Here is a 10,999-nt window from a genome sequence, read left to right on the forward strand (position 1 = left end):
AAGGGGAGAGCCAATCAGAGGAGAGGGATGTGGGAGGAAGGCGGGGCTAAGGGGGAGTTGGCCAATGGGGGCGCAGTGAGCGGCCAATGGCGGCGCGGGGAAGGCGGGGCCAGGGGAGCGGCAGCCAATCAGAGCAAGCGCTGGCGGAAGGGGCGGGAAAATGGAGGAACACGGGGGGGGCAATGGCGGGGCCGCGACCCCGGAACCGGAACCGAACACCCGGAACCGGAACCGAAGCCCCAGAACCGGACCCCCGGAACCGGAACCGAACCCCCCCCAGGAACCGGAACCGGAGCCCCCGGAACCGGAACCGAACCCCCCCAGGAACCGGAACCGAACACCGGAACCGGAACCGGAGCCCCAGAACCGGAGCCTCCGGAACCGGAACCGAACCCCCGGAACCGGAACCGAACCCCTGGAACCGAACTCCGGGAACCGGAACCCGAACCCCCGGAACCGAACCCCCCCAGGAACCGGAACCGAACCCCCGGAACCGGAACCGAACCCGCCCTGAACCCCCCCAGGAACCGGAACCGAACCCCCAGAACCGGAACCGAACCCCGGGAACCGGAACCGAACCGGAACCGAACCCCCAGAACCGGAACCGAAACCCCGGAACCGGAACCGAACCGGCCCTGAACCCCCCCCAGAACCGGAACCGAACCCCCCCGGAACCGGAACCGAACCGGAACCGAACCCGGAACCCGGAACCGACCCCAGTTTCCCTCTGGAAGTTTCTCGGTGCCCCCCAACCCCCCCCCGGGCTCCTCTGCGGGAATGGGTGGTGGGGGGAGGGGCGGGGAGGGGTCTCAATAACCGAGAGTGGGGTGGGTTCTGCACCCCAAATTCTTTATTGAACCCCTAAAATCTGATAAATGGGGACACAAAACAGAGGATGGGGTGACAAAAATGGGGAGGGGGACACAAAACCGGGTGAAAGGGTCAGAATTGGGTGGGGGTCTGGGTGGGGAGGGGTCTCCCCTCACCCCCACCCCAATAACCGAGACTGGGGTGGGGTCTGCACCCCAAATTCTTTATTGAACCCCTGAAATCTGATAAAGGGGGGAGAAAAATGGGGAGGGGGACACAAAACCAGGGGTGAAGGGTCAGAATTGGGTGGGGGGGGACCCAAAGGCGGGGGGATGGGCGGGAATTGGGTGGGGGTCTCTGTGGGGAGGGGTCTCCCCTGACCCCCACCCCAATAACCGAGACTGGGGTGGGGTCTGCACCCCAAATTCTTTATTTGACCCCTCAAATCCGATAAACAGGAGAACAAAAATGGGGAGGGGGACACAAAACCAGGGGGGATGGGTCAGAATTGGGTGGGGAGGACCCAAAGCCGGGGGGATGGGTGGGAATTGGGTGGGGGTCTCGGTGGGGAGGGGTCTCAATAACCGAGACTGGGGTGGGGTCTGCACCCCAAATTCTTTATTGAACCCCTAAAATCTGATTAAATGGGGACAAAAATGGGGAGGGGGACACAAAACCAGGGGGTGAAGGGTCAGAATTGGGTGGGGGTCTCCATGGGGAGGGGTCTCTCCTCACCCCCCACCCCAATAACTGAGACTGGGGTGGGGTCTGCACCCCCAAATTCTTTATTGAACCCCAAAAATCTGATAAAGGGGGGACAAATGGGGAGGGGAACCAAAACCGGGGGGGAAGGGTCAGAAATGGGTGGGGGGGACCCAAACCTGGGGTGAAGGGTGAGAATTGGGTGGGGGTCTGGGTGGGGAGGGGTCTCAATAACCGAGACTGGGGTGGGTTCTGCACCCCCAAATTCTTTATTGAACCCCTCAAATCTGATAAAGGGGGGGACACAAATGGGGAGGGGGAACCAAAACTGGGGGGAAGGGTTGGAATTGGGTGGGGGTCTCTGTGGGGAGGGGTCTCCCCTGACCCCCACCCCAATAACCGAGACTGGGGGGGTGGGTTCTGCACCCCAAATTCTTTATTGAACCCCAAAAATCCAATAAATGGGGGGACACAAAACCAGATGAAAGGGGTCAGAATTGGGTGGGGGGGACCCAAAGCCGGGGGGAGGGGTGGGAATTGGGTGGGGGTCTCGGTGGGGAGGGGTCTCAGGCCTCCAGCAGCTTCCCCAGGAAGCGCAGGTTGAGGATCTTGAGCTGCTCCTCCAGGTCCATCCGCACGATCCCGTCCTCGCCGTCGATGCTCAGCAGGATCCCGGTGGCCTCGCGGTCCTCGCCCCAGGATCACCTTCACCTGGGGGGGGGAAATGGGGCTGGGGGTGTCTGGGGGGGTCTGGAAATGGGGCTGGGGGCGGCTCTGGGGGGTCTGGGGGGGGAAATGGGGCTGGGGGCGGCTCTGGGGGGGTCTGGGGGGATGGGGCTGGGGGCGGCTCTGGGGGGGGAAATGGGGCTGGGGGGGGAAATGGGGCTGGGGGCGGCTGGGGGGGGCTGGGGGCGGCTCTGGGGGGGGGAAATGGGGCTGGGGGCGGCTCTGGGGGGCTCTGGGGGAGGAAATGGGGCTGGGGGGGTCTGGGGGGTGTCTGGGGGGGAAATGGGGCTGGGGGCGGCTCTGGGGGGTCTGGGGGGGGGAAATGGGCTGGGGGCGGCTCTGGGGGGGGAAATGGGGCTGGGGGCGGCTCTGGGGGGTCTGGGGGGGGGAAATGGGGCTGGGGGGGAAATGGGGCTGGGGGCGGCTCTGGGGGGGTCTGGGGGGGGAAATGGGGCTGGGGGGGAAATGGGGCTGGGGCGGCTCTGGGGGGGGAAATGGGGCTGGGGGCGGCTCTGGGGGGGCTGGGGGGGGAAATGGGGCTGGGGGTGTCTGGGGGGGGGAAATGGGCTGGGGGCGGCTCTGGGGGGGGGAAATGGGGCTGGGGGTGTCTGGGGGGGGAAATGGGGCTGGGGGGGAAATGGGGCTGGGGGCGGCTCTGGGGGGGTCTGGGGGGGGAAATGGGGCTGGGGGCGGCTCTGGGGGGGTCTGGGGGGGGAAATGGGGCTGGGGCGGCTCTGGGGGGGGAAATGGGGCTGGGGGGGTCTGGGGAGGGGAAATGGGGCTGGGGGCGGCTGTGGGGGGGTCTGGGGGCGGCTGTGGGGGGGGGAAATGGGGCTGGGGGCGGCTCTGGGGGGGGAAATGGGGCTGGGGGGGAAATGGGGCTGGGGCGGCTCTGGGGGGGGGAAATGGGGCTGGGGGCGGCTCTGGGGGGGGGAAATGGGGCTGGGGGGGGTCTGGGGGGGGAAATGGGGCTGGGGGCGGCTGGGGGGGGGAAATGGGGCTGGGGGGCGGCTCTGGGGGGGGAAATGGGGCTGGGGGGGCTGGGGGGGGAAATGGGGCTGGGGGCGGCTCTGGGGGGTCGGGGGGGGAAATGGGGCTGGGGGTGTCTGGGGGGAAATGGGTCTGGGGGCGGCTCTGGGGGGGGAAATGGGGCTGGGGCGGCTCTGGGGGGGCCCAGAGGGGTCTGGGGGGGTTTGGGGGGGGCCTGGGGGGGTCCCAGAAGGATCTGGGGCATCTGGGGGGGTTTTTGGGGGGTCCCAGAGGGGTTTGGGGGTGGCTGGGGGGGGAAATGGGGGGCATCTGGGGGATTTGGGGGGGTCTGGGGGGGGTCCCAGAGGGATTTGGGGGGGTCCTGGGTGGTCCCAGGTGTGTTTTGGGGGGGTCTGGGTGGTCCCAGGTGTGTTTTGGGGGGGTCCTGGGTGGTCCCAGGTGTGTTTTGGGTGGGTCTCAGGTGTATTTTGGGGGGTCCCAGGTGTATTTTGGGGTCCCAGGTGTATTTTGGGGGTCCCAGGTGTGTTTTGGGGGGTCCTGGGTGGTCCCTGAGAGCTCCAAGGGGGGTTTGGAGCTGTCCCAGAGAGATTTGGGGGGGCAGAGGGGGAGTCTGGGGGGGTCCCACAGGGGGTTTGGGGGGTCTCAGGTGTATTTTGGGTTCCCCAGGTGTATTTTGGGGGGTCCCCAGGTGTGTTTTGGGGTCTCAGGTGTGTTTTTGGGGGGTCCCCAGGTGTATTTTGGGGTCTCAGGTGTATTTTGGGGGGTCTCAGGTGTATTTTGGGGGGTCCCAGGTGGGTCCCAGGTGTATTTTGGGGGTCCCAGGTGTATTTTGGGGGGTACCAGGTGTGTTTTGGGGGTCCCAGGTGTATTTTGGGGGTCTCAGGTGTACTTTGGGGGGTCTCAGGTGTATTTTGGGGGGTCTCAGGTGTATTTTGGGGGTCCCCAGATGTATTTTGGGGTCCCAGGTGTGTTTGGGGTCTCACCTTGTTGCTCTTGGTGGGTGTGACGGGCTCCAGGTGTATTTTGGGGTCCCAGGTGTATTTTGGGGTTCCCAGGTGTGTTTTGGGGTCCTGGGTGTATTTTGGGGTCCCAGGTGTATTTTGGGGGTTCCCCAGGTGTTTTTGGGGTCCCAGGTGGGTCTCAGGTGTGTTTTGGGGGTCTCAGGTGTATTTCGGGGTTCCCCAGGTGTGTTTTGGGGGGTCTCAGGTGTATTTTGGGGTCCCCAGGTGTGTTGGGGGTTCCCCAGGTGTATTTGGGGTTCCCCAGGTGTATTTTGGGGTCCCCAGGTGTATTTTGGGGTCTCACCTTGTTGCTCTTGGTGGGTGTGACAGGCTCCAGGTGTATTTTGGGGTCCCCAGGTGTATTTTGGGGTCCCAGGTGTATTTTGGGGGGTCCCAGGTGTGTTTTGGGGTCTCAGGTGTATTTTGGGGTCCCCAGGTGTATTTTGGGGGGTCCCAGGTGTGTTTTGGAGTCTCAGGTGTATTTTGGGGGGTCTCAGGTGTATTTTGGGGGTCCCAGGTGGGTCCCAGGTGTATTTTGGGGTTCCCCAGGTGTATTTGGGGGGTCTCAGGTGTATTTTGGGGTCCCCAGGTGTGTTTTGGGGGGTCCCAGGTGTGTTTTGGGGTCTCACCTTGTTGCTCTTGGTGGGTGTGACGGGCTCCAGGTGTTTTTGGGGTTCCCCAGGTGTGTTTGGGGGGTCCCAGGTGTATTTTGGGGTCCCAGGTGTGTTTTGGGGTCCCCAGGTGTGTTTTGGGGTTCCCCAGGTATATTTTGGGGTCTCAGGTGTATTTTGGGGTCCCCAGGTGTATTTTGGGGTCTCAGGTGTGTTTGGGGTCTCACCCTGTTGCTCTTGGTGGGTGTGACGGGCTCCAGGTGTATTTTGGGGTTCCCCAGGTGTATTTTGGGTTCCCCAGGTGTATTTTGGGGTCCAGGTGGATCCCAGGTGTATTTTGGGGTTCCCCAGGTGTATTTTGGGGTTCCCAGGTGTATTTGGGGGTCCCAGGTGTATTTTGGGGGTCCCAGGTGTTTTGGGGTTCCCCAGGTGTATTTTGGGGTCCCCAGATGTATTTTGGGGTCCCAGGTGTGTTTGGGGTCTCACCTTGTTGCTCTTGGTGGGTGTGACAGGCTCAGGTGTATTTTGGGGGTTCCCAGGTGTATTTTGGGGTTCCCCAGGTGTATTTTGGGGTCCCCAGGTGTATTTTGGGGGGGTCTCAGGTGTGTTTTGGGGTCCCCAGGTGTATTTTGGGGGGTCTCAGGTGGGTCCCAGGTGTATTTTGGGGTTCCCCAGGTGTATTTTGGGGTCTCAGGTGTATTTTGGGGTCTCACCTTGTTGCTCTTGGTGGGTGTGACGGGCTCCAGGTGTGTTTTGGGGGGTCTCAGGTGTATTTTGGGGGGTCCCAGGTGGGTCTCAGGTGTATTTTGGGGGGTCTCAGGTGTATTTTGGGGTTCCCCAGGTGTGTTTTGGGGTCCCCAGGTGTGTTTGGGGTCTCACCTTGTTGCTCTTGGTGGGTGTGACGGGGCTCCAGGTGTATTTTGGGGGGTCTCAGGTGTATTTTGGGGGGGTCTCAGGTGTATTTTGGGGGGTCCCAGGTGGGTCTCAGGTGTATTTTGGGGTCTCAGGTGTATTTTGGGGTCCCCAGGTGTATTCTGGGGGTCCCCAGGTGTATTTTGGGGGGTCTCAGGTGTATTTTGGGGGGTCCCAGGTGTGTTTTGGGGTCCCCAGGTGTGTTTTTGGGGGTCCCAGGTGTGTTTGGGGTCTCACCTTGTTGCTCTTGGTGGGTGTGACGGGCTCCAGGTGTTCGCTGGACACGCTCACCACCTTCTCGCTGTCCTTCAGGTACACAGAGCACATCCGCCCTGGGGGGGCCCGGGGGGCTCAGCCTTGGAGGGGGCACCCAAAACACCCCCAAAAACCCCCAAAACCCCCCAAAACACCCCCAAAACACCCCCCAAAAACCCCAAAAACCCACCCAAAACCCCCAAAATATCCCCAAAACCCACCCAAAACCCCCCAAAACACCCCCAAAAACCCCCAAAACCCCAAAAACCCACCCAAAACCCCCAAAATATCCCCAAAACACTCCCAAAACCCCCAAAACCCACCAAACCCCCCCTAAAACCCCAAAACTCCCCCAAAACCCCCAAAAAACCCCCCCAAAACTCCCCTAAAACCCCCCCAAAATACCCCCAAAACCCCAAAAAAACCAGCCTAAAACCCCCAAAATCCTCCAAAACCCCCCCAAAACCCTTCCCAAACCCCTGCCAAGCCCCCAAAATCCCCCAAATTCCCCCCCTATCCCCTCCCAAGCCCCCCAATCCCCCCAAACCTCCCCAAATTCCCCTCCCAAACCCCTCCCCAATGCCCTCCCAATGCCCCCAAATTCCCCCCCAAAACCCCCAAATTCCACCCAAACCCCTCCCAAAGCCCCCCCAACCCCTCCCAAGTACCCCCAATCCCCCCCATCCCTTCCCAATCCCCTCCCAAGCCCCCAAAACCCCCCCAAACCCCCCCCAAACCCCCCCAATCCCCTCCCAAATTCCCCAATTCCCCCAAACCCTTCACAAGCCCCCAAAACCCCTCGAAATCCCCTCCCAAGCCCCCCAAACCCTTCCCAAACCCCCTGAGCCCCCCCAAACCCCTCAAACCCCTCCAAACCCCCCCAAACCCCCTGAGCCCACCCTGAAGCCCCCCCCAAACCCCCCCAATCCCCTCCCAAGCCCCCCCCAAATCCCCCCCAAACACCCCCAAAACCCTTCCCAATCCCCTCCCAAGCCCCCAAACCCCTCCCAAGTCCCCCCAAAACCCTTCCCATCTCCTCCCAAGTCCCCAAATTCCCCCCCAAACCCCTCCCAAACCCCCCCAAACCCCCCCCAAACCCCTCCCAAACCCCCCCAAACCCTCCAAACCCCCCCAAACCCCCTGAGCCCACCCTGAAGCCCCCCCAAACCCCCCCAATCCCCTCCCAAGCCCCCAAATCCCCCCCCAAACACCCCCAAAACCCTTCCCAATCCCCTCCCAAGTCCCCCAAATTCCCCCCAATCCCCTCCCAATCCCCTTCCAAGCCCCCAAAACCCCCCCAAACCCTCCCAAACCCCCTGAGCCCACCCTGAAGCCCCCCAAACCCCCCCAATCCCCTCCCGAGCCCCCAAACCCCTCCAAACCCCCCCAAACCCCTCCCAAACCTCCCCAAACCCCTCCCAATCCCCTCCCAAACCCCCCAAAACCCCTCCCAAGCCCCCCAAAAAACATCCCAAACCACTGTCAACCCCCCAAACCCCTCCCAAACCCCCTGAGCCCACCCTGAAGCCCCCACAAACCTCCCCAAGTCCCCTCCCGAGCCCCCAAAACCCCCCCAAATTCCCCCCGCAAACCCCCCCAACCCCCCCAACCCCCCCCAAACCCCTCCAAACCCCCCAAAACCCCCCAAGCCCCCCAAACCCCTCCCAAATCCCCCCAAAACCCTTCCCAATCCCCTCCCAAGCCCCCCAAAAAACCTTCCAAACCACTCTCAACCTCCCAAACCCCCCAATCCCCCCCAAACCCCTCCAAACCCCCTGAGCCCACCCTGAAGCCCCCCCAAACCCCCCCCAATCCCCTCCAAACCCCTCCAAACCCCCCCAACCCCTCCAATCCCCTCCAATCCCCCAAAACCCCCTGAAGCCCCCAAATTCCCACCCCAATCCCCTCCCAAACTCCCCCAAACCCCCCTGAAGCCCCCCAAATTCTACCCCAATCCCCTCCCAAGCCCCCCAATCCCCCCCAATCCCCTCCAAACCCCTCCAAACCCCTCCAAACCCCCCCAATCCCCCCGTCCCCCCATGTTGGGGCTCTGACCGTGACGCTGCGGATCACCCCGGTCTGTCCCACGGCTGCACTGTCCAGGTACGAGTCCCTCACCTTCACCTGGATGTCCGTGGTCACCCAGTCCCCAGCGCTGGGCTCGATCCCCGAGCCGGGGGTGTGGGGGTTGTACCCCCCTGGGGAGGGGGCTCCAGGGGTCATGGGGCTGTACCCGACCGGGCTGGGGCTGGGGCTGGCCTGGGGGGACAGGAACAGCGTTATTGGGGGGTCTGGGGTGTTATTGGGGGGTCTGGGGGGTTATTGGGGGGTTATTGGGGGTTATTGGGGGTCTGGGGTGTTATTGGGGGGTCTGGGGGGTTATTGGGGGGTCTGGGTGTGTTATTGGGGGGTTATTGGGGGTTGTACCCCCCTGGGGAGGGGGCTCCGGGGTCATGGGGCTGTACCCGACCGGGCTGGGGCTGGGGCTGGCCTGGGGGGGCAGAAATATCATTATTGGGGGGTCTGGGGGGTTATTGGGGGGTTATTGGGGGGTTATTGGGGGTTGTACCCCCCTGGGGAGGGGGCTCCGGGGGTCATGGGGCTGTACCCCACAGGGCTGGGGCTGGGGCTGGCCTGGGGGGACAGGAACAGCGTTATTGGGGGGTCTGGGGGTGTTATTGGGGTGTTATTGGGGGGTCTGGGGGGGTTATTGGGGGTTATTGGGGGGTTATTGGGGGGTTATTGGGGGTTATTGGGGGTTATTGGGGGGTTATTGGGGGTTATTGGGGGGTTATTGGGGGTTATTGGGGGTTATTGGGGGTTATTGGGGGTTATTGGGGGGTTTTTGGGGGGTTATTGGGGGTTATTGGGGGTTGTACCCCCCTGGGGAGGGGGGCTCCGGGGGTCATGGGGCTGTAACCCACGGGCTGGGGCTGGGGCTGGCCTGGGGACACACAGGGGACACAGGGACAGCGTTATTGGGGGGTCTGGGGGTGTTATTGGGGGGTCTGGGGGGGTTATTGGGGGTTATTGGGGGGTTATTGGGGGGTTATTGGGGGTTATTGGGGTTATTGGGTGTTATTGGGGGGTTATTGGGGGTTATTGGGGGGTTATTGGGGGTTATTGGGGGTTATTGGGGGTTATTGGGGGGTTATTGGGGTTATTGGGGGTTATTGGGGGTTATTGGGGGTCTGGGGGGTTATTGGGGGTTATTGGGGGTTATTGGGGGTTATTGGGGGTTATTGGGGTTATTGGGGGTTATTGGGGGTCTGGGGGGTTATTGGGGGGTTATTGGGGGTTATTGGGGGTTATTGGGGGTTATTGGGGGGTTATTGGGGGGTCTGGGGGGTTATTGGGGGGTTATTGGGGGGTTATTGGGGGGTTATTGGGGGTTATTGGGGGGTTATTGGGGGGTTATTGGGGGGTTATTGGGGGTTATTGGGGGTTATTGGGGGTTATTGGGGGGGTCTGGGGGTTATTGGGGGGTTATTGGGGGTTATTGGGGGTTATTGGGGGTTATTGGGGGTTATTGGGGGGTTTTTGGGGGTTATTGGGGGTTATTGGGGGGTTATTGGGGGTTATTGGGGGTTATTGGGGGTTATTGGGGGTTATTGGGGGGTTATTGGGGGTCTGGGGGGTTATTGGGGGGTTATTGGGGGGTCTGGGGGGGTTATTGGGGGTTATTGGGGTTATTGGGGGGTTATTGGGGGTTATTGGGGGGTTATTGGGGGTTATTGGGGTGTTATTGGGGGGTTATTGGGGGGTTATTGGGGGGTTATTGGGGGGTTATTGGGGGTTATTGGGGGGTTATTGGGGGGTTATTGGGGGTTATTGGGGGGTCTGGGGGGTTATTGGGGGTTATTGGGGGGTTATTGGGGGTTATTGGGGGGTTATTGGGGTCTGGGGGGTTATTGGGGGGTTATTGGGGGTTATTGGGGGTTATTGGGGGTTATTGGGGGTATTGGGGGGTTATTGGGGTTATTGGGGGTTATTGGGGGTTATTGGGGGGTTATTGGGGGGTTATTGGGGGTTATTGGGGGGTCTGAAGGAGATTTAGGGGCTCTGTTGTGGATTTGGGGGTCACAAAGGGGGTTTTTATGGTCACAAAGGAGTTTTTAGTGTCACAAAGGAGTTTTTAGGGTCACAAGGTGATTTTAGGGTCACAAAGGGGTTTTTAGGGTCACAAAGGGGATTTTAGGGTCACAAAGGGGATTTTAGGGTCACAAGGGGAGTTTTTAGTGTCACAAAGGAGTTTTTAGGGCTATAAAGGAGTTTTAGGGTCACAAAAGAGTTTTTAGGGTCACAAAGGAGTTTTTAGTGTCACAAAGGGGTTTTTAGGGTCACAAAGGGGTTTTTAGTGTCACAAAGGGGATTTTAGGGTCACAAAGGGGTTTTTAGGGTCACAAGGATATTTTTGAGGGGCTCTGCCCTGATTTGGGGGTTATAAGGGATTTTTAGTGTCACAAAGGAGTTTTTAGGGTCACAAAGGGAGTTTTTAGGGTCATAAAGGGGATTTTAGGGTCACAAGGGGAGTTTTTAGGGTTACAGGGATTTTTGAGGGGCTAGAGGACCTTTGAGGGGCTCTGCTGTGGATTTGGGGGTTATAAGGGGATTTTTAGGGTCACAAAGGGGTTTTTAGGGTCACAAGGGGACTTTTGAGGTGCTCTGTCCTGGATTTAGGGGTTATAAGGGAGTTTTTAGGGTCACAAAGGCAGTTTTTAGGGTCAGAATGGAGTTTTTAGGGTCACAAAGGCAGTTTTTAGGGTCAGAATGGAGTTTTTAGGGTCACAAGGGTATTTCTGAGTGGCTTTGCCCTGGATTTGGGGGTCACAAGGGGAGTTTTTAGGGTCACAAAGGGGTTTTTTAGGGTCACAAAGGGGTTTTTAGAGCTATAAAGGAGTTTTTAGGGTCACAAAGGAATTTTTAGGGTCACAAAGGGGTTTTAGTGTCACAAAGGGGTTCTTAGTGTCACAAAGGGGTTTTTAGGGTCAA

The 10,999-nt window shown here is 60.3% G+C and overlaps 1 protein-coding gene across 1 annotated transcript; it reads right to left on the bottom strand.

Moving 5' to 3' along the window:
• Positions 1–46: 46 nt before the first annotated feature.
• LOC131573974 (transcription elongation factor SPT5-like) lies at positions 47–8,641 on the bottom strand (the record flags this gene model as incomplete). Its single annotated transcript, XM_058828328.1, has 6 exons — positions 47–140; positions 1,991–2,223; positions 5,990–6,058; positions 8,063–8,298; positions 8,435–8,498; positions 8,616–8,641. Coding segments are annotated over 6 exons (722 nt in total), but the record flags the coding sequence as incomplete, so codon positions are not given.
• Between the last annotated feature and the right edge of the window lie 2,358 nt (positions 8,642–10,999).

This window comes from Poecile atricapillus, assembly GCF_030490865.1.
Source record: "Poecile atricapillus isolate bPoeAtr1 chromosome 31 unlocalized genomic scaffold, bPoeAtr1.hap1 SUPER_31_unloc_1, whole genome shotgun sequence".
In the NCBI taxonomy this organism is placed as follows: domain Eukaryota; kingdom Metazoa; phylum Chordata; class Aves; order Passeriformes; family Paridae; genus Poecile; species Poecile atricapillus.